The sequence below is a fragment of the Pelophylax lessonae genome, assembly GCF_965119305.1.
Source record: "Pelophylax lessonae genome assembly, chromosome: 6".
In the NCBI taxonomy this organism is placed as follows: domain Eukaryota; kingdom Metazoa; phylum Chordata; class Amphibia; order Anura; family Ranidae; genus Pelophylax; species Pelophylax lessonae.
This window is the reverse complement of record NC_138773.1, coordinates 68,916,330-68,937,640: the sequence shown is the minus strand read 5'-3', so window position 1 is coordinate 68,937,640 and position 21,311 is coordinate 68,916,330. Positions and strand designations below refer to the sequence as shown.

General features: G+C 48.7%; 1 protein-coding gene across 1 annotated transcript in view; it reads left to right on the top strand.

Annotated features, from left to right (window-relative positions):
- Positions 1-12,128: 12,128 nt before the first annotated feature.
- RAB11FIP3 (RAB11 family interacting protein 3) overlaps positions 12,129-21,311 on the top strand; it is a 174,676-nt gene continuing 165,493 nt past the window's right edge. Inside the window, exons 1-5 of the mRNA XM_082261081.1 lie at positions 12,129-13,372; positions 14,453-14,914; positions 15,080-15,570; positions 16,030-16,459; positions 16,880-21,311. The exon at positions 16,880-21,311 is cut by the window's right edge and continues 298 nt beyond it. Of these exons, the coding sequence (XP_082117207.1) occupies positions 12,508-13,372; positions 14,453-14,914; positions 15,080-15,570; positions 16,030-16,459; positions 16,880-21,311 (6,680 nt within the window). The 5' untranslated portion in view covers positions 12,129-12,507. The remainder of the gene's footprint in view (positions 13,373-14,452; positions 14,915-15,079; positions 15,571-16,029; positions 16,460-16,879) is intronic.

Genomic DNA, 21,311 nt, shown 5'->3' with positions numbered 1-21,311 from the left:
AACAGAGAACACGGTAACTAGCTGTCACCGTGTTCTCCTCCTCACACACTGATCCTGTGTGAGGAAGAGAGTGTGGTAACAGCTAGTTACCAAGTACAGTGCACCCCAAACACACTGATTGCCCCCCCCCTAATAAAGAGCACCTGTCACTAGCCCATCAAAGTACCCGAGTACCTGTCACTAGCCCATCAGGTTCTCTGATGACAGGTACTCGGGTACTCTGATGGGCTGATGACAGGTACTCGGGTACTCTGATGACGGGTACTCTGATGACAGGTACTCGGGTACTCTGATGACGGGTACTCTGATGACAGGTACTCGGGTACTCTGATGACAGGTACTCGGGTACTCTGATGACAGGTACTCGGGTACTCTGATGTCGGGTACTCTGATGACGGGTACTCGGGTACTCTGATGACAGGTACTCGGGTACTCTGATGACGGGTACTCTGATGACAGGTACTCGGGTACTCTGATGACAGGTACTCGGGTACTCTGATGACGGGTACTCTGATGACAGGTACTCGGGTACTCTGATGACGGGTACACAGGTACTCTGATGACGGGTACTCGGGTACTCTGATGACGGGTACTCGGGTACTCTGATGACAGGTACTCGGGTACTCTGATGACGGGTACTCGGGTACTCTGATGACAGGTACTCGGGTACTCTGATGACGGGTACTCGGGTACTCTGATGACAGGTACTCGGGTACTCTGATGACGGGTACTCTGATGACAGGTACTCGGGTACTCTGATGACGGGTACACAGGTACTCTGATGACGGGTACTCGGGTACTCTGATGACGGGTACTCGGGTACTCTGATGACAGGTACTCGGGTACTCTGATGACGGATACTCGGGTACTCTGATGTCAACGGAGTACCCGTCATCAGAGTACCTGAGTACCTGTCACCTACCCATCAGAGTACCCGAGTACCTGTCACCTACCCATCAGAGTACCCGAGTACCTTCCACCTGCTCATCAGAGTACCTGACGCCTGAAGTACCCGAGTACTTGCCGCCTGCTCATCAGTACCCATCACTACTCATCAGTACTCATCAGTACCTATCACGTATCAGTACTGATCATCAGTACCCATCAGTACAGTATCACCTATCAGTACTACTCATCAGTACCTATCACCTGCCTGTCACCTGCCCATCAGAGTACCTGAGTACCTGTCACCTGCCTATCGGAGTACCCAAATACCTGCCACCTGCTCATCAGTACCAGAGTACCTGTCACCTGCCTGTCACCTGCCCAACAAAGTACCCGAGTACCTGTCACCCTTCATACAGCCACCATGTCCAAGTCCAAAAAGGTTTATATACGTCCTCCGTTTAAACCTAAATACCGGTGTTATGGCAGCAGATAGCTGCCATAACCCTGGTATTTTTTTAAACGGTGGACGGTTGGCTTTCCAATAAGGGTGGTCCCAGCGGCGGATTCGCCGTGGGATCACCCTTCCGAGATGGCGGAAGAGGTGCCCCCCCCCTCCCGCCGCGTCCGGTCCTTTTCCCCGCTTACCGGACCCGCCGGCAGCGGGGAAAACGATCCGGTCCCGGATCCTCACAGACAGGATGTTGAGTGAGGGCAAGCTTGCCCTCACTTGACTCTATGGTCTTGGAGGACCGGAGCTACGGAAAATGTTGTTGCCTAGCAACCGGTTTAAAGGTCCTTTTTTTTTTTTTTTTTCATTTTATATAATAATTTTTTTTTTTTTTTTTCTATCTTTTAGTGTACTTGTGAGATCTGAGGACTTTTTGACCCCAGATCTCACAAAAAAGAGGTCCTGTCGTGCCTTTTTCTATTACAAGTAATGTTTACATTTCTTGTAATAGAAAAAAAAATGATAATTTTTTTTTTTTTGTTAAACGGTGTAAAAATAAAAAATAATAAATAAAATAAATAGTAAAAAAAAAAAAAAAAAATTAAAGCGCCCTGTCCCCGTTAGCTCGCGCGCAGAAGCAACGCATACGGAAACCCCGCCCACATATGTAAACGGTGTTCAAACCACACATGTGAGGTATCCTTGCGATCGTTAGGGCAAGGGGAATAATTTGAGCCCTAGACCTCCTCTGTAACTCAAAGATGGCAACCTGTAGAAATTTTTAAATTGTCACCTATGGGGATTTTTAAGTACCAAAGTTTGTCGCCATTCCGTGAGCGTGCGCAATTTTGAAACATGACATGTTGGGTATCTATTTACTCGGCGTAACATTATCTTTCACATTATGGAAAAAAATTGGGCTAACTTTACTGGTTTCTTATTTTTTAATTAAAAAAAGTGAATTTTTTCCAAAAAAATTGCGTTTGGAAGACCGCTGCGCAAATACGGTGTGATAAAAAATATTGCAATAATCTCCATTTTAATCTCTAGGGTCTCTGCTAAAAAAATATATATAATGTTTGGGGGTTCTAAGCAGTTTTCTAGCAAAACAACTGATTTTAGCTTGTAAACACCAAATGTCAAAAATAGGCCTAGGCAAGTGGCTAGGATGCATGATGATGCTCCTTGGATGTTGGGCACCTCTATATGGCTAGGCTGTGAAAAAGTCTCACACATGTGGTATTGCCATACTCAGGAGGAGTGGCAGAATGTATTTTGGGGTGTCATTTTTGCTGTGTACATGCTATGTGTTAGGAATATCCTAAAAATTGACAACGTTTTAGGAAAAAAAAGAAAAAAAAATTATTTTCTTAATTTTCCCAAGAATTGTGGGAAAAAATTATAACTTCAAAAAACTCACCATGCCTCTTACTAAATACCTTGGACTGTCTACTTTACAAAAAGGGGTCATTTGGGGGGTATTTGTACTGTCCTGACATTTCAGGGCCTCAAGAAAGGAGATAGGCCATCAGTACATCTGGTGTGATCAATTTTCAGTAATTGGTACCATAGCTTCTAGACTCAATAACTTTCACACAGACTAAATAATATACACTAATTTGGGTTAATTTTACCAGAGATATGTAGCAGTATAAATTTTGGCCTAAATGTATGAAGAAAAATTAATTTTTTGCAAAATTGTATAATAGAAACTAAAAAAAAGTGTTTTTTTTTTCAAAATTTTTGCTCTTTTTTTGCTTATATCACGAAGAAAAAAAAAACAGTTGTGATCAAATACCACCAAAAGAAAGCTCTATTTGTGTGAAAAAAATGATAAAAATTTTGTTTGGTTACAGTGTAGCATGACTGAGCAATTGTCATTCAAAGTGTGAGAGTGCTGAAAGCTGAAAATTGGTCTGGGAAGGAAGGGGGTCTAACTGCTCTGTATTGAAGTGGTTAAGGTGGGGTGGCCACAATAAGGTCATGGAGTAGCCATGCCAGTCTCCAGACATTAATCCTATAGAAAATGTATGGAGGGAGCTGAAACTTCGAGTGTAAACTTTACTGTGTAAACTGGCACCTATAACTAGGGGTTATTACTGCGTAAACTGGCACCAATACTAGGAGCTATTACTGCGTAAACTGTTTGCTGAAATTGCTTTAAACTATAAAGAAAAGCTTTTAAGAGTTTTCCAATTTCTCAGGTCTGGAACAATACCTGAGGAAGAAAGGAAAACTATTGAAAGCTTGTCTTTTAGGTGTTAGGTTAGTACATTAAAAAGGTATCATTGCATACTGCATTACTCTTGTATTTTGTAACCTTGTTTATATATATACACTTATTTTGTTTTTTAAGTGGTATGATATAATGAACATTATGAGTGCCCCCCCCCCCCAGTTTGGACTATGGTATCTCATGTGCCCCCCTCCCCTATATATTGTTCCTAGAGTCAACACTGAGCACCTGCCCATACTGCCAAAAGTATTGTAAGGGGTTAGCTCCATAGCGGGTGTGGGTGACCCCTTGGGGGGGGGTTCGTTACACAGAGAGACAGCCGAGGAGTGGTTGAAAACAATGGTCTATGGTTTATTCTTCCAATTTGCTGGAAACAAGTGCAAGCATCCAAACAGCATAAATCAAACAAACATAAAATAAACCCTGGCCACTTGGGGCGTCTACCTTCACAAACACAGGAACCTACCTATGGTGTCTGTCCCAACCTACTGCTGGGCAGACACTGCTGGTCATACAGCAGAAAACCAATAGTCTTTGTTTTCTTTTCACACAGAAAAAGTCCAACACCACCTCACCTTCAGAAGCCTCTCAGCTCACTGCTCTCCTTAACGCACACAGCCTCAGGATGCAGCAATCAGTAGTCATCCTCTGGATAACTTATAGAGGCCTTAATTGCCTCATTCTGAATAGCTGAAGCTTTCCAACGTCCTTAAACCTTTCTGGCTACCTCTGCAGCCGACACCTGATAGTAATTGGTGAATTGTCTAAACAAGGCAGAAATGTATCTCCCGTCTGTGACAACACCCACAGATTTACCTGACTTCCTGTCACAGTACCAATACCTGGTTTAATGGTCATGGTATCACTTTGCTTGATTGGCCAGAAAACTCGTCTGACCTAAACCCCATAGAGAATCTGTGGGGTATTGTCAAGAGGAAGATGAGACACCAGACCCAACAATGCAGATGGGCTGAAGGCAGCTATCAAAGAAACCTGGGCTTCCATAACACCTCAGCAGTGCCACAGGCTGATCGCCTCCATGCCACGCTGCATTGATGCAGTAATTCATGCAAAAGGAGCCCCGACCAAGTATTGAGTGCATACTATACTGTACATGGATATACTTTTCAGTAAGCCAACATTTCTGTAATTTTAATTATTTTTCTTAATTGGATTTTGGGTTTTCACCAGCTGTAAGCCATAATCATCAAAATTAAAAGAAAGAAATGCTTGAAATATATCACTCTGTGTGTAATAAATCTATATAGAGATGCACCTGTATGATTTGAGGGGGTGTGGAGAACAGGTAAAGGGGTCTTAGTTCTGCTCTAGTAATTTGGTCTGGATTGTACCAGCCTCTAACGCAATCCTTTCCATCTCTATCCATGTCTTTGCTAAGCGCTGTTCTTTCCTCCCCCTAGTCTCCATCTTTGCTCCTTGGCTGTCATCTCGCATTCTCTTCTTTCAGATGTTATTATAATGATGGTTTTCTATGTGACAATCCCGTTCTTCCTGTTTTTACACTGAATATGAAAAAAAAATAAAAAATAAAAAGTAAAAGCAAAGATTAAATGTTGGGCTTGCAGCACCTATTAGAAAATTGAGCTTTGAAAATGGCAAGGCTCCCTAACTGGTTCCTTATACCATCAGATGCCCGCTGGCTGTAGTATAAACTTGGAGCAAGGAAATGACTTGTGTTGCCTCTAGCAATGGATGAGAATCTTTCATTTTCTTGTGCAGGTTAGGAGATGAAAATAAAAACTGGCCATAGACTTTAGATAAGAGTCAGACGAGGGACAACGGGCACCAAACCAACACCGGCTGTAGAAAACATGCATGCTTTAATTGGTTGAGAATGTATGGCCGGGAATTAGAGGAGAGTGTGTCCCCTTCAACTGTTCTTATCTAGGAGAATCAGATCCAAAGGCCAATCAACCATTAACCCAAGCAGTGCTGAGACAAGGTCACCCAGTGCCAGGGACGAGGATGTCAAACTGCACCCCCTGCCATTTTATGTGGTTACACCCATTGGTAACCAGTATGGACGGCACCCCCCTAAGTACATATCTGATGCAGGCAATGGAGCTTCTCTGCTCACATTTCTCCTGTCAGGTAGGTCAGTCCTCAGGCTGCAGGGTGGCTTCCCCAGTATGTAACATGGGTGATCTCCTTCTCTATGCCTTATAGCAGTATACAGCCCCCCAAGTTGCCTCACCCCACCACTTTATAATGTGATCTCCCCATCTCCTCTGAGCCCTGATCTATAGAATGTGATCTCCCCATCTCTCCTCTGACTCCCCCCCCCCAATTCTGTAGAATGTGATCTCCCCATCTCTCCTCTGACTCCCCCCCCCCCCAATTCTGTAGAATGTGATCTCCCCATCTCTCCCTTGTCCCCCAGTCCATAGAATGTGATCTCCTCATCTCTCCTCTGACTCCCCCCCCCCAATTCTGTAGAATGTGATCTCCCCATCTCTCCTCTGACTCCCCCCCCCCCAATTCTGTAGAATGTGATCTCCCCATCTCTCCCTTGTCCCCCAGTCCATAGAATGTGATCTCCCCATCTCTCCTCTGACTCCCCCCCCCAATTCTGTAGAATGTGATCTCCCCATCTCTCCTCTGACTCCCCCCCCCCCAATTCTGTAGAATGTGATCTCCCCATCTCTCCCTTGTCCCCCAGTCCATAGAATGTTATCTCCACATCTCTCTCCTGTCCCCCAGTCCATAGAATGTGATCTCCCCGCCTCTCCCTTGTTCCCCCAATCCATAGAATGTGATCTCCCATCTCTCCTGTGTCCCCCCCCCCAATCAATACAATGTGATCTCCCCATCTTTCCCTTGTACCCCAATCCATAGAATGTGATCTCCCCATCTCTCCCCTGTCCCCCCAGTCCATAGAATGTGATCTCCCCATCTCTCCCCTGTCCCCCCAGTCCATAGAATGTGATCTCCCATCTCTCCTGTGCCCCCCCCCCCAATCAATAGAATGTGATCTCCCCATCTTTCCCTTGTACCTCAATCCATAGAATGTGATCTCCCCATCTTTCCCTTGTACCCCAATCCATAGAATGTGATCTCCCCATCTCTCCTGTGTCCCCCAGTCAATAGAATGTGATCTCCCCATCTCTCCCCTGTCCCCCCCAGTCCATAGAATGCAATCTCTCCATCTCTCCCCTGTCCCCCCAGTCCATAGAATGTGACCTCCCCATCTCTCCCTTGTCCCCCCCAGTCCATATAATGTGATCTCCCCATCTCTCCTGTGTCCCCCAGTCAATAGAATGTGATCTCCCCATCTCTCCCCTGTCCCCCCAGTCTATACAATGTGATCTCCCTATCTCTCCCCTGTTCCCCCAGTCCATAGAATGCGATCTCTCCATCTCTCCCCTGTCCCCCCGTCCATAGAATGTGATCTCCCTATCTCTCCTCTGTCCCCCCAGTCTATACAATGTGATCTCCCTATCTCTCCTCTGCCTCCCCACTGGTCTGTAAAATGTGAACCCCCCATATCACCTCTGAACCCCAGTCTGTAGAATGTGATCCACCAATCTCTATGACCCTCCCCTCCAGTCTGTATTATGTGATCTCCACATCTCTATGACCCCCCCCCCCAGTCTGTAGAATGTGATCTCCCCATCTCTTTGACCCCCCAGTCTGTAGAATGTGATCTCCCTATCTCAATGACCCCCCAGTCTGTATTATGTGATCTCCCCATCTCTATGTCTCTATGCCCCCCCTCCAGTCTGTAGAATGTGATCTTCCCATCTCTATGACCCCCCCCCCCCCAGTCTGTAGAATGTGATCTCCCCATCTCTCCCCTTTCCCCCCATCACTCCCCTGTCCCCCAGTCCATAGAATGTGATCTCCCCATCTCTCCCCTGTCCCCTCCATCTCTCCAAGTCCATAGAATGTGATCTCCCCATCTCTCCCCTGCCCCCCCCCCCCATCTCTCCCCTGTCTCCCAGTCCATAGAATGTGATCTCCCCATCTTTCCCTTGTCCCCCAGTCCATATAATGTTATCTCCCCATCTCTCCAGTGTCCCCCCCAGTCAATAGAATGTGATCTCCCCATCTCTCCCCTGTCCCTCCAGTCCATAGAATGTGATCTCCCATCTCTCCCTTGTCCCCCCAGTCCATAGAATATGATCTCTCCATCTCTCCCCTGTCCCCCCAGTCCATAGAATGTGATCTCCCCATCTCTCCCCTGTCCCCTCCATCTCTCCAAGTCCATAGAATGTGATCTCCCCATCTCTCCCCTGCCCCCCCCCCATCTCTCCCCTGTCTCCCAGTCCATAGAATGTGATCTCCCCATCTTTCCCTTGTCCCCCAGTCCATAGAATGTGATCTCCCCATCTCTCCAGTGTCCCCCCAGTCAATAGAATGTGATCTCCCCATCTCTCCCCTGTCCCTCCAGTCCATAGAATGTGATCTCCCATCTCTCCCTTGTCCCCCCCAGTCCATAGAATATGATCTCTCCATCTCTCCCTTGTCCCCCCCAGTCCATAGAATGTGATTTCTTCATCTCTCCCCTGTCCCCCAGTCCATAGAATGTGATCCCCCCATCTCTCCCCTGTCCCCCCAGTCCATAGAATGTGACCTCCCCATCTCTCCTCTGTCCCCCCAGTCTGTAGAATGTGATCTCCCTATCTCTCCTCTCCCTCCCCGCTGGTCTGTAAAATGTGAACCCCCCCATATCACCTCTGAACCCCAGTCTGTAAAATGTGATCCACCAATCTCTATGACCCCCCCTCCAGTCTGTATTATGTGATCTCCCCATCTCTATGACCCCCCCCCCCAGTCTGTAGAATGTGATCTCCCTATCTCTTTGACCCCCCCCCCAGTCTTTAGAATGTGATCTCCCTATCTCTATGACCCCCCAGTCTGTATTATGTGGTCTCCCCATCTCTATGCCCCCCCCCAGTCTGTAGAATGTGATCTCCCCATCTCTATGCCCCCCCAGTCCGTGTTATGAGATCTCCCCATCTCTATGCCCCCCCAATCCGTATTATGAGATCTCCCCATCTCTATGCACCCCCAGTCCGTATTATGAGATCTCCCCATCTCTATGCCCCCCCAGTCTGTAGAATGTTATCCCCCATCTCTATGATCCCCCCAGTCTGTAGAATGTGATCCCCCATCTCTATGATCCCCCCCCCCCCAGTCTGTAGAATGTGATCTACCATCTCTATGCCCCCCAGTCCGTATTATGTGATTTCCCCATCTCTATGCCCCCCCAGTATGTATTATGAGATCTCCCCATATCTATGCCCCCCCAGTCTGTATTATGTGATCTCCCATCTCTATGACCCCCCCCCAGTCTGTATTATGAGGTCTCCATATCTCTATGACCCCCCCAGTCTGTATTATGAGATCTCCCCATCTCTATGACCCCCCCCCTCAGTCTGTAGAATGTGATCCTCCATCTCTATGACCCCCCTCAGTCTGTAGAATGTGATCTCCCCATCTCTATGCCCCCCCAGTCCGTATTATGAGAACTCCCCATCTCTATGCCCCCCTAGTCTGTAGAATGTGATCCCCCATCTATATGATCCCCCCAGTCTGTAGAATGTGATCTCCCCATCTCCATGCCCCCCCCCCAGTCCGTATTATGAGATCTCCCCATCTCTATGATCCCCTCCAGTCTGTAGAATGTGATCCCCCATCTCTATGCCCCCCCAGTCCGTATTATGAGATCTCCCCATCTCTATGATCCCCCAGTCTGTAGAATGTGATCCCCCATCTCTATGATCCCCTCCAGTCTGTAGAATGTGATCCTCCATCTCTATGCCCCCCCAGTCCGTATTATGAGATCTCCCCATCTCTATGATCCCCCAGTCTGTAGAATGTGATCCCCCATCTCTATGACCCCCCCCCTCAGTCTGTAGAATGTGATCCTCCATCTCTATGACCCCCCTCAGTCTGTAAAATGTGATCTCCCCATCTCTATGCCCCCCCAGTCCGTATTATGAGATCTCCCCATCTCTATGATCCCCTCCAGTCTGTAGAATGTGATCCCCCATCTCTATGATCCCCCCCAGTCTGTAGAATGTGATCCCCATCTCTATTATCCCCCCCCCAGTCTGTAGAATGTGATCCCCCATCTCTATGACCCCCCCCAGTATGTAGAATGTGATCCCCATCTCTATGATCCCTCCCAGTCTGTAGAATGTGATCCCCCATCTCTATGATCCCCCTCAGTCTGTAAAATGTGATCCTCCATCTCTATGCCCCCCCCAGTCCGTATTATGAGATCTCCCCATCTCTATGATCCCCTCCAGTCTGCAGAATGTGATCCCCCATCTCTATGATCCCCCCCAGTCTGTAGAATGTGATCCCCATCTCTATTATCCCCCCCCCCCCCAGTCTGTAGAATGTGACCCCCCATCTCTATGACCCCTCCCCCAGTCTGTAGAATGTGATCCCCATCTCTATGATCCCTCCCAGTCTGTAGAATGTGATCTCCCCATCTCTATGACCCCCCCCCAGTCTGTAGAATGTGATCCCCATCTCTATGATCCCCCCCCAGTCTGTAGAATGTGATCCCCCATCTCTATGATCCCCCCCCCAGTCTGTAGAATGTGATCCCCCATCTCTATGATCCCCCCCCAGTCTGTAGAATGTGATCCCCATCTCTATGATCCCCCCCCCCCCAGTCTGTAGAATGTGATCCCCCATCTCTATGACCCCCCCCAGTCTGTAGAATGTGATCCCCCATCTCTATGACCCCCCCCCCCCAGTCTGTAGAATGTGATCCCCATCTCTATGATCCCCCCCCAGTCTGTAGAATGTGATCCCCATCTCTATGATCCCCCCCCCCAGTCTGTAGAATGTGATCCCCATCTCTATGATCCCCCCCCCAGTCTGTAGAATGTGATCCCCCATCTCTATGACCCCCCCCCAGTCTGTAGAATGTGATCCCCATCTCTATGATCCCCCCCCCCCAGTCTGTAGAATGTGATCCCCCATCTCTATGACCCCCCCCCCCAGTCTGTAGAATGTGATCCCCATCTCTATGATCCCCCCCCCAGTCTGTAGAATGTGATCCCCCATCTCTATGATCCCCCCCCAGTCTGTAGAATGTGATCCCCCATCTCTATGACCCCCCCCCCCAGTCTGTAGAATGTGATCCCCATCTCTATGATCCCCCCCCAGTCTGTAGAATGTGATCCCCCATCTCTATGATCCCCCCCCCAGTCTGTAGAATGTGATCCCCCATCTCTATGATCCCCCCCCAGTCTGTAGAATGTGATCCCCATCTCTATGATCCCCCCCCCAGTCTGTAGAATGTGATCCCCCATCTCTATGACCCCCCCAGTCTGTAGAATGTGATCCCCCATCTCTATGACCCCCCCCCCAGTCTGTAGAATGTGATCCCCATCTCTATGATCCCCCCCCAGTCTGTAGAATGTGATCCCCATCTCTATGATCCCCCCCCCCAGTCTGTAGAATGTGATCCCCATCTCTATGATCCCCCCCCCCAGTCTGTAGAATGTGATCCCCCATCTCTATGACCCCCCCCCCCCAGTCTGTAGAATGTGATCTCCCATCTCTATGATCCCCCCCCCAGTCTGTAGAATGTGATCCCCATCTCTATGATCCCCCCCCCCCCCAGTCTGTAGAATGTGATCCCCCATCTCTATGACCCCCCCCAGTCTGTAGAATGTGATCCCCATCTCTATGATCCCCCCCCCCCAGTCTGTAGAATGTGATCCCCCATCTCTATGATCCCCCCCAGTCTGTAGAATGTGATCCCCCATCTCTATGACCCCCCCCCCCCAGTCTGTAGAATGTGATCCCCATCTCTATGACCCCTCCAGTCTGTAGAATGTGATCCCCATCTCTATGATCCCCCCCCCAGTCTGTAGAATGTGATCCCCATCTCTATGACCCCTCCAGTCTGTAGAATGTGATCCCCATCTCTATGACCCCTCCAGTCTGTAGAATGTGATCCCCATCTCTATGACCCCTCCAGTCTGTAGAATGTGATCCCCCATCTCTATGACCCCCCCCAGTCTGTAGAATGTGATCCCCATCTCTATGATCCCCCCCCAGTCTGTAGAATGTGATCCCCCATCTCTATGACCCCCCCCAGTCTGTAGAATGTGATCCCCATCTCTATGATCCCCCCCCCCCAGTCTATAGAATGTGATCCCCCATCTCTATGACCCCCCCCAGTCTGTAGAATGTGATCCCCATCTCTATGATCCCCCCCCCCCAGTCTGTAGAATGTGATCCCCCATCTCTATGACCCCCCCCCCCAGTCTGTAGAATGTGATCCCCATCTCTATGATCCCCCCCCCCCCAGTCTGTAGAATGTGATCCCCCATCTCTATGACCCCCCCCCCAGTCTGTAGAATGTGATCCCCCATCTCTATGACCCCCCCCCCAGTCTGTAGAATGTGATCCCCATCTCTATGACCCCCCAGTCCGTATTATGAGATCTCCCCCCATGTACGGTGTGCTGAGTGTTTTCTCTCCTCCATCCTCCTCTCATTCCTCTCTCCTCCCCCCCTCCTCCTCGGTCTTGTCCCCGGCTCCTCCCTCTTCTCCCAGCCTCCTCTCCCTCTCTCTGTCGGTCAGTCTCCTGCAGTCTCTCGGGTGGATGGTTGCCGATCTCCCGGTTCTCTTCCCCGGTTCTCCCTCCCAGGCCCACAGCCGGCATTGCAGTGATCGGCCGCCCGGCTCTGCCCTCCATCTCCCCCCGGATCGCTCGCCGGGCTCTGCACCTTGCATGGAGGAATAGCCGGCTGGGAGGATGGAGCCCCCCAGGACGGAGGGGGCAGGTGAGGGCCGCTGACCCCGGTGGTGGGGATTGGTTTTATTGGATGTTCTTTGTATTGGAGTCATGGCTGATGGTGGAGATCCCCGGCTGAGGACATGATGACAGCAGAATAAGAATCCCTCCAGAGACCCCCGGAGATCCAGCCTGCAGGGACCCATGAGGATGGATGGGGACCCTCATTTGACTGCCTGGGGCGGCTTGGACGCGGAGCCCCTGGGGGGGCAGAGAGCGATCACCCTGATCCCTCCGCAGGTGGTGGGGGGCTTTTTCCTGATGGGCACCGAGGAGAAACGACGCCAATCACCGGATGAGCAAGGTGGGCCCGAGTCGTGCCAGGGTGAGGAGCCCCTATTACAGCCCCTTGGGGTGATAGGGGGGTTGACAGGTGGGCATGGAGAGGAAAGCGCCCCATTTACCCTCTGCACCCCAGATTCATTCCTGGACTCCGCTCAGAAGCATTCCTCTTATTGTACGTTTAAGTTGCCCCCTGAAACGGCCCTCTCACCCCTTCCCTCAAATCCCTATAGTCAGAGTCTGTATCTGAACGGGCCATCTCCTTGGGTAGGAGATACATCAGACCACCTCATAGATGCCCACCATGGGCCCGCTTTGCCACCTGAAAATGACCTGGTACCCCGTTGTCCTCCAAAAGATGCCAAGCAGATGCCCACGGCCAGCGAGGGTTTGCTAGATTTAGATGGGACACTGCTGTTTACTTCTAAGACGCACCAGGAAAGTGACTGTAAGCCCCCGGCCTCTGATTATTTAACACCTGAGACTGACCAAATTCCTCCCGCTGAATCCTGTCTACCTTGTCCTAATGACCATTCCTTATCTGAGGCCCCTGTAGATCCTTGTACAGACCAGTCCCTACAGTCACATTTTTTTTTAGACCCGGCTACTGTAGAATCACCACTGTATGAATCCATCTTGGATTTCGGTGCTGTGGAGTTGCCCCAGTCTAGTTCCCAGTTAGATGAAGGCGATGAACATTTGCCCCAGTCTAGCTCCAGGTTAGATGGTGATGAACAGTTGCCCCAGTCTAGCTCCCACTTAGATGAAGGCGATGAACAGTTGCCCCAGTCTAGCTCCCAGTTAGATGAAGGTGATGAACAGTTGCCCCAGTTTAGCTCCCAGTTAGATGAAGGTGATGAACAGTTGCTCCAGTCTAGCTCCAGGTTAGATGGTGATGAACAGTTGCCCCAATCTAGCTCCCGTTTAGATGAAGGCGATGAACAGTTGCCCCAGTCTAGCTTCCAGTTAGATGAAGATGATGAACAGATGCCCCAGTCTAGCTGCCAGTTAGGTACAGTTAAGGAACAGTTGCCCCAGTCTAGCTCCCATGTGGATGAAGGTGACGAACAGTTGCCCCAGTCTAGCTCCCACTTAGATGGTGATCAACAGTTGCCCCAGTCTAGGTCCCAGCTGGATGAGGGTGGCAAACAGTTGCCCCAGTCTAGTTCCCAGTTAGATGAAGGTGCTGCACACTTGCCCCAGTCTAGTTCCATGTTAGATGAAGGTGCTGCAAAGTTGCCCCAGTCTAGCTTCCAGTTAGATGAAGGTGCTGCACACTTTCCCCAGTCTAGGTCCCAGTTGGATGAAGGTGCTGCACAGTTGCCCCAGTCTAGCTCCCAGTTAGATGAAGGGGGTGAACAGTTGCCCCAGTCTAGCTGCCAGTTAGATGAAGGTGCTGCACACTTTCCCCAATCTAGCTCCCATGTGGATGAAGGTGATGAACAGTTGCCCCAGTCTAGCTCCCAGTTAGATGAAGGTGATGAACAGTTGCCCCAGTCTAGCTCCCAGTTAGATGAAGGTGATGAACTTTTGCCCCAGTCTAGTTCCCAGTTAGATGAAGGTGATGAACAGTTGCCCCAGTCTAGCTCCCAGTTAGATGAAGGTGATGAACTTTTGCCCCAGTCTAGTTCCCAGTTAGATGAAGGTGATGAACAGTTGCCCCAGTCTAGCTCCCAGTTAGATGAAGGTGATGAACATTTGTCCCAGTCTAGCTTCCAGTTAGATGAAGGCGATAAACAGTTGACCCAGTCTAGCTCCCGGTTAGATGAAGGCGATGAACAGTTGCCCCTGTCTAGCTCCCGGTTAGATGGTGATGAACAGTTGCCCCAGTCTAGTTCCCAGTTAGATGAAGGTGATAAACAGTTGCCCCAGTCTAGTTCCCAGTTAGATGAAGGTGATAAACAGTTGCCCCAGTCTAGTTCCCAGTTAGACGAAGGTGATGAACAGTTGCCCCAGTCTAGCTCCCAGTTAGATGAAGGTGATGAACAGTTGCCCCAGTCTAGTTCCCAGTTAGATGAAGGTGATGAACAGTTGCCCCAGTCTAGCTCCCAGTTAGATGAAGGTGATGAACATTTGTCCCAGTCTAGCTTCCAGTTAGATGAAGGTGATGAACAGTTGCCCCTGTCTAGCTCCCGGTTAGATGGTGATGAACAGTTGCCCCAGTCTAGCTCCCGGTTAGATGAAGGTGATGAACAGTTGCTCCAGTCTAGCTCCCAGTTAGATGAAGGCGATAAACAGTTGACCCAGTCTAGCTCCCGGTTAGATGAAGGCGATGAACAGTTGCCCCTGTCTAGCTCCCGGTTAGATGGTGATGAACAGTTGCCCCAGTCTAGCTCCCGGTTAGATGAAGGCGATGAACAGTTGCCCCAGTCTAGCTTCCAGTTAGATGAAGATGATGAACAGATGCCCCAGTCTAGCTGCCAGTTAGATACAGTTAAGGAACAGTTGCCCCAGTCTAGCTCCCATGTGGATGAAGGTGACGAACAGTTGCCCCAGTCTAGCTCCCACTTAGATGGTGATCAACAGTTGCCCCAGTCTAGCTCCCAGCTGGATGAGGGTGGCAAACAGTTGCCCCAGTCTAGCTCCCAGTTGGATGAAGGCGATGAACAGTTGCCACAGTCTAGTTCCCAGTTGGATGAAGGTGCTGCACAGTTGCCCCAGTCTAGCTCCCAGTTAGATGAAGGTGCTGCACACTTTCCCCAGTCTAGCTCCCATATGGATGAAGGTGATGAACAGTTGCCCCAGTCTAGCTCCCAGTTAGATGAAGGTGCTGCACACTTTCCCCAGTCTAGGTCCCAGTTGGATGAAGGTGCTGCACAGTTGCCCCAGTCTAGCTCCCAGTTAGATGAAGGGGGTGAACAGTTGCCCCAGTCTAGCTGCCAGTTAGATGAAGGTGCTGCACACTTTCCCCAATCTAGCTCCCATGTGGATGAAGGTGATGAACAGTTGCCCCAGTCTGGCTCCCAGTTAGATGAAGGTGATGAACTTTTGCCCCAGTCTAGTTCCCAGTTAGATGAAGGTGATGAACTTTTGCCCCAGTCTAGTTCCCAGTTAGATGAAGGTGATGAACTTTTGCCCCAGTCTAGTTCCCAGTTAGATGAAGGTGATGAACAGTTGCCCCAGTCTAGTTCCCAGTTAGATGAAGGTGATAAACAGTTGCCCCAGTCTAGTTCCCAGTTAGATGAAGGCGATGAACAGTTGCCCCAGTCTAGCTTCCAGTTAGATGAAGATGATGAACAGATGCCCCAGTCTAGCTGCCAGTTAGATACAGTTAAGGAACAGTTGCCCCAGTCTAGCTCCCATGTGGATGAAGGTGACGAACAGTTGCCCCAGTCTAGCTCCCACTTAGATGGTGATCAACAGTTGCCCCAGTCTAGCTCCCAGCTGGATGAGGGTGGCAAACAGTTGCCCCAGTCTAGCTCCCAGTTGGATGAAGGCGATGAACAGTTGCCACAGTCTAGTTCCCAGTTGGATGAAGGTGCTGCACAGTTGCCCCAGTCTAGCTCCCAGTTAGATGAAGGTGCTGCACACTTTCCCCAGTCTAGCTCCCATATGGATGAAGGTGATGAACAGTTGCCCCAGTCTAGCTCCCAGTTAGATGAAGGTGCTGCACACTTTCCCCAGTCTAGGTCCCAGTTGGATGAAGGTGCTGCACAGTTGCCCCAGTCTAGCTCCCAGTTAGATGAAGGGGGTGAACAGTTGCCCCAGTCTAGCTGCCAGTTAGATGAAGGTGCTGCACACTTTCCCCAATCTAGCTCCCATGTGGATGAAGGTGATGAACAGTTGCCCCAGTCTGGCTCCCAGTTAGATGAAGGTGATGAACTTTTGCCCCAGTCTAGTTCCCAGTTAGATGAAGGTGATGAACTTTTGCCCCAGTCTAGTTCCCAGTTAGATGAAGGTGATGAACAGTTGCCCCAGTCTAGTTCCCAGTTAGATGAAGGTGATGAACAGTTGCCCCAGTCTAGCTCCCAGTTAGATGAAGGTGATGAACTTTTGCCCCAGTCTAGTTCCCAGTTAGATGAAGGTGATGAACAGTTGCCCCAGTCTAGTTCCCAGTTAGATGAAGGTGATAAACAGTTGCCCCAGTCTTGTTCCCAGTTAGATAAAGGTGGTGAACAGTTGCCCCAGTCTAGCTGCCAGTTAGATACAGTTAATGAACAGTTGCCCCAGTCTTGTTCCCAGTTAGATAAAGGTGATGAACAGTTGCCCCAGTCTAGCTCCCAGTTAGATACAGTTAATGAACAGTTGACGGAGTCTAGCTCCTGGTTAGATGAAGGTGATGAACAGTTGACGGAGTCTAGCTCCTGGTTAGATGAAGGTGCTGCACTGTTGCCCCAGTCATACTCCTGCCCTGAACCTGACTCAGTCCAGTTGCCTCATTCCATAATCCATTTGAAATTTGACCACTTGTCGCAGTCCCGGTCTCATTTTTGCCCTGACCCATTTTCCCAGTCTGAATGCTGTTTAAATTCTGATGTTGACGAATTGCCTGAGGCTGAGATCTGTTTGGACCTCAGCGCCGCTGAATTGCCTGAAGCAGACTCCTGTGTTATCTCCAATGCTAATGATTTGGCCGAGGCAGAAATCTTTTTAAACCCTGAAGGTGACTTGCCCGAGGCAGAAGCCTGCTTGAACCTCAATGTCAGTGAGCTGCCTGAATCTGATGCTTGTCTAAATCCAGGCATCGGTGATCTACCGGAAGCTGAAAACTTTGCTGTTCATGATGTCAGTGAGCTGCCAGAGGCTGAGAGCTTTTTGAACCCCGATGTTGGTGAATTGCCAGAAGCTGAAGCTGGTTTGAACCCTGGCAGTGATTTGACAGAGGCTGAATCAGGCTCCGCCAATGTTCCTGACTATTTATCCCAGTCTGAATCCTGTTTACACTCTGACGTGGACCAGTTACCCCAATCTGAACCTTCTTTAAACTCTGAACGGTTATCCTTGGCAGAACTCTGTTTACACATGGACACTAACCAGCTTTGCTGTCCTGAATCCTGCTTGGACCCTGACTTTGAACCGTTGTCTAAAACCAGTTTCACTAACGACACAGACCAATTAACCCAAATAGAATCTCATTTGCACTCTTTCACTTACAAATTAGCCCATTCTGAATCACACGGTGACCTCAATGTTAACTATGTGGCATCTGGCTATGAACAAGTAGGCCAGTTTAATGGCACTTTTGATCCAGACGCTAACAAGTTACACCAGGCCAAGACCGACAGCAATCAGTTACCCCAATCAGAATGCTGTTTACATCTGGACTCTGGTCCTTTACCCACTTCCCATTCTTCTTTGGACCCTAAACCTGACCATTTATCCCAGTCTGAACCCTTTTGGAACTCTGATGTTGACCAACTCCACCTTTTATCCCAGTCTGAATCCAGTTTAGCTGAGCTATTTCCTAAGGGACGACTATGTTCAACTTCTGACCTTGAGATGTCATCCCAGTCTGAGTCTGTTTCAGGCCCAAACCCTGATTATTCCGGCCGCTCAGAATGTTGCCTGAATTCTCAAAATGAGCAGGTTCCTGTTGCCTGTTTGGACCATAACCAAAAGTTGTCCCTCTGTGAGTCCAGTTTGAGTCTGAAGATTGAACAGTGGCCTCTGCCTAACGCTTATGCTCAACCTGACCCCAGCCAATCATCAGAGACGGATTGCCTTTTTATCCCAAAGTTTGCCCAATGCTCCCAGTCTGAACCCTTTTTAGACACTGACAGGTTATCCCAGTCTAACTCGTATTCGGAACTCGACATTGTCCCATTTTCCCAGTCTGATTTGGCCTTGGGTTCGAGTGCATGCGAGAGTCTCAATTCAGGGTCCTCCTTGACCCCTGTTATTGATACCTTGCCTCAATCTGGTTCCCAGTCTAACTCGTATTCGGAACTCGACACTGTCCTGTTTTCCCAGTCTGATTTGGCCTTGGGTTCGAGTGCATGTGAGAGTCTCAATTCTGGGTCCTCCTTGACCCCTGTTATTGATACCTTGCCTCAATCTGGTTTATGTTTGGGCTCAGATATTGAGCCGTTGCCTCTCTCCGAAACCTTTTTGGCTCATGAAAATGACCAGTTAACCTATTCTATTTCGGAGTCAGGCTCTGGGCCAATCTTCTATCCTCAAACCTCTTCCAACACTGAACAAATAGCTTTGTTTTCTGACATTGCAGACAAAGAAATGACTGGTTCTGAAGCCGCCCATTGTGAAAGTCCCTTGACCAATAATGGTGAACTGTTGCCCCCATCTGAATCTGACTTGGGTGATGACGCTGATCTTTTTTGTCTCTACGACACATTTTTAGCCTGTGACACTGACCAAATATCTCTACTGAGTCTCCCTGAGACCATTGATCCTGACCACTTGCCATTTTCTGGATCTGTTTTGATCCATAATTCTGATCCATTGGCTCAATCAAATGTCCCCAAGGCTTCTGATGTTGACCGTTTGCCTATTTCTGACTCTGCTTTGGTCTGTGAAGCTGCAGATTTTCAGCCCGGTGAATCTTTGCTTTTAGATGCTTTGCCTTTTCCAGTGGCCGATACCACTGACCATTTAGCTGGTTTGACGGAAGCCTGTCATGACTCAGATAGTGGTCACTTGCTAAAGCTTAAATCTAGTTTAAATGATAATAGTGACCAAGTCTATCTCTCTGAATCCTCTGTAGCTCACAACACCCATGAGTTGCCTCTTTCCGATTCCCTCATGCCTTCCCATGCAGACCAGTTGCCACCATCTGAACACCTTTTTGCTGCTCAGTTGCCTAAATGTAACTCTTTTGTGGCCAAAACCAGTCACCTGCCTTTATTGGAATCCTTTTTGGATCTTGATCATGACAATTTTTCCAAGTGTGACTCCAATTCGAATAACCATTTGCCTTTATCTGATTTTGTTGTAGCAGAAGACGAGGACAAGTTCATTGAATCTTCTACAGGCCACTCCTCGGACCAATTGCCACCGTCTAAATCTTTTCATGATCTCGGCCTGCTGCATCTTCCAGAATGTCTATTGTCCCCAAACCTTGAGGACTTGGAACTGTCCGATTTTTGTTTGTCTCCGGACATTGATCATTTTCCTTTAGATGTGACCTCCGTGGAACGTAACACTGAAATATCCTTGTTTGATGAGCTTTTGAACAGCGAAGCCAACCAGTCACTTCTGATTGAGTCCAATGTTGCCCCGACCAGCAATAAGTTGTCCTTGCTTGAGTCTTGTTTGTCAAACAATACTGACCATGTGCTCCTCTCTCATATGTCTCAACCGCCTCATGAACACCAGTTGTCCTTTTCTGGTCACAATGCTCTCCTCAAAGAGGCTAATGTACAATTGTGTCAGTCCTTGACATCTTCTAATGTTGACCAGCCATTGTCTGAAACCTTTCTGGAGTCCAGTAATGGCCATTTGGCCAGTGAGGTAAACCAACCTGAATCTGAAACGTCATCTTTGGATTCTGCTTCATGTTTTCCTCCGATAACCCCGGCTAACACCAGTTTTTCAAACAGCATCGTTGAAGAATTCCAAATCTCATGGGACTGGTCTACAGATTTAGTCCATTCTCAATTCACAGGAGTCGGGTTAGACGGTGGTGCAGACACTTATTTATCTCCAAATGACCCTACCAGCCAGATTCACGAAATTGACGACAGTTTTCCTTTTTTTTGTTTAGATACGCCACCAGAATCTCCCATTGCATCCCCAGAAATAGATCCGCTTGCCCTTTCAGATGACTTACTGTCCCTTTGTGATGTATTCTCACATTTACAAGCCAATGAGATGGCATGCTCAGAAATGAATAGTGATCTATGTTGTGCCCTCGATAGTTTATCACTGCATCTGACAGATAGTGAGGTACCCATAACCGAAGAAGAAATGTTGTCTCAGGTAAATGACCCCCAGTCAGCTAACCGGCCACCCATGTCCTCCTCTAATGGCCAAGTTGACTTTAATATTGGAGGTGACCAAACTTTCAGTGGCATTTCAGACAACCTTTTCGATCATATTGACCAGTCTGATTCTTACTGCTTGGACTTATTGTTTGAACCTGAACTTGTTTCATGTAAAACGCTTAGCTCCTCCAGTAGTCCTACTGTTGATCCATGTCCCCAATTTCCCTTTGGCCCATCCTTTAGTAGTACGTCTGCTAATGTAGCCCGTCATTTACTTTGTGATGCAACTAAGCCTTCGCAATCACATGTTTATGAAACGCCATCAACCTCTCCGCTGGAAAGCCTTTGTTTTGGTGATCAATCGTCACCTGCAGGTCAGGAAGGTTCTCCTTTCCAAAGTATCTCCTTAGCTCAGAGCAATTCCTATGTGGTTACTGAAATGGGATCAGAATTTCTTGACGAAACTTGCAAGGTACCATTGATTGTGGGGAACGACCCGTTGGATTTGTTGGATGATTTTACTGAAAACAATCGGGATGTCCTGCTTTCAAAGTCTCAGGAAGCCATACCACCGGATAAATTGGTTCAGCCAGAAATAGATACCCCTATTCGGGAGGAGAAAGCACTTTCTTGTGAACTGAAAGGACCCGTTTTGCTCAGATTGGAAGAACCAGATTGTAACCGGGTGTGTTCTAGACTTTCAGACTCCGATGAGCAATATCCTTTATTTGATGGCACACAGTCAAAGGCAGATATTGGTTTGGAGAGCCCTCTTTTGCCATGTGG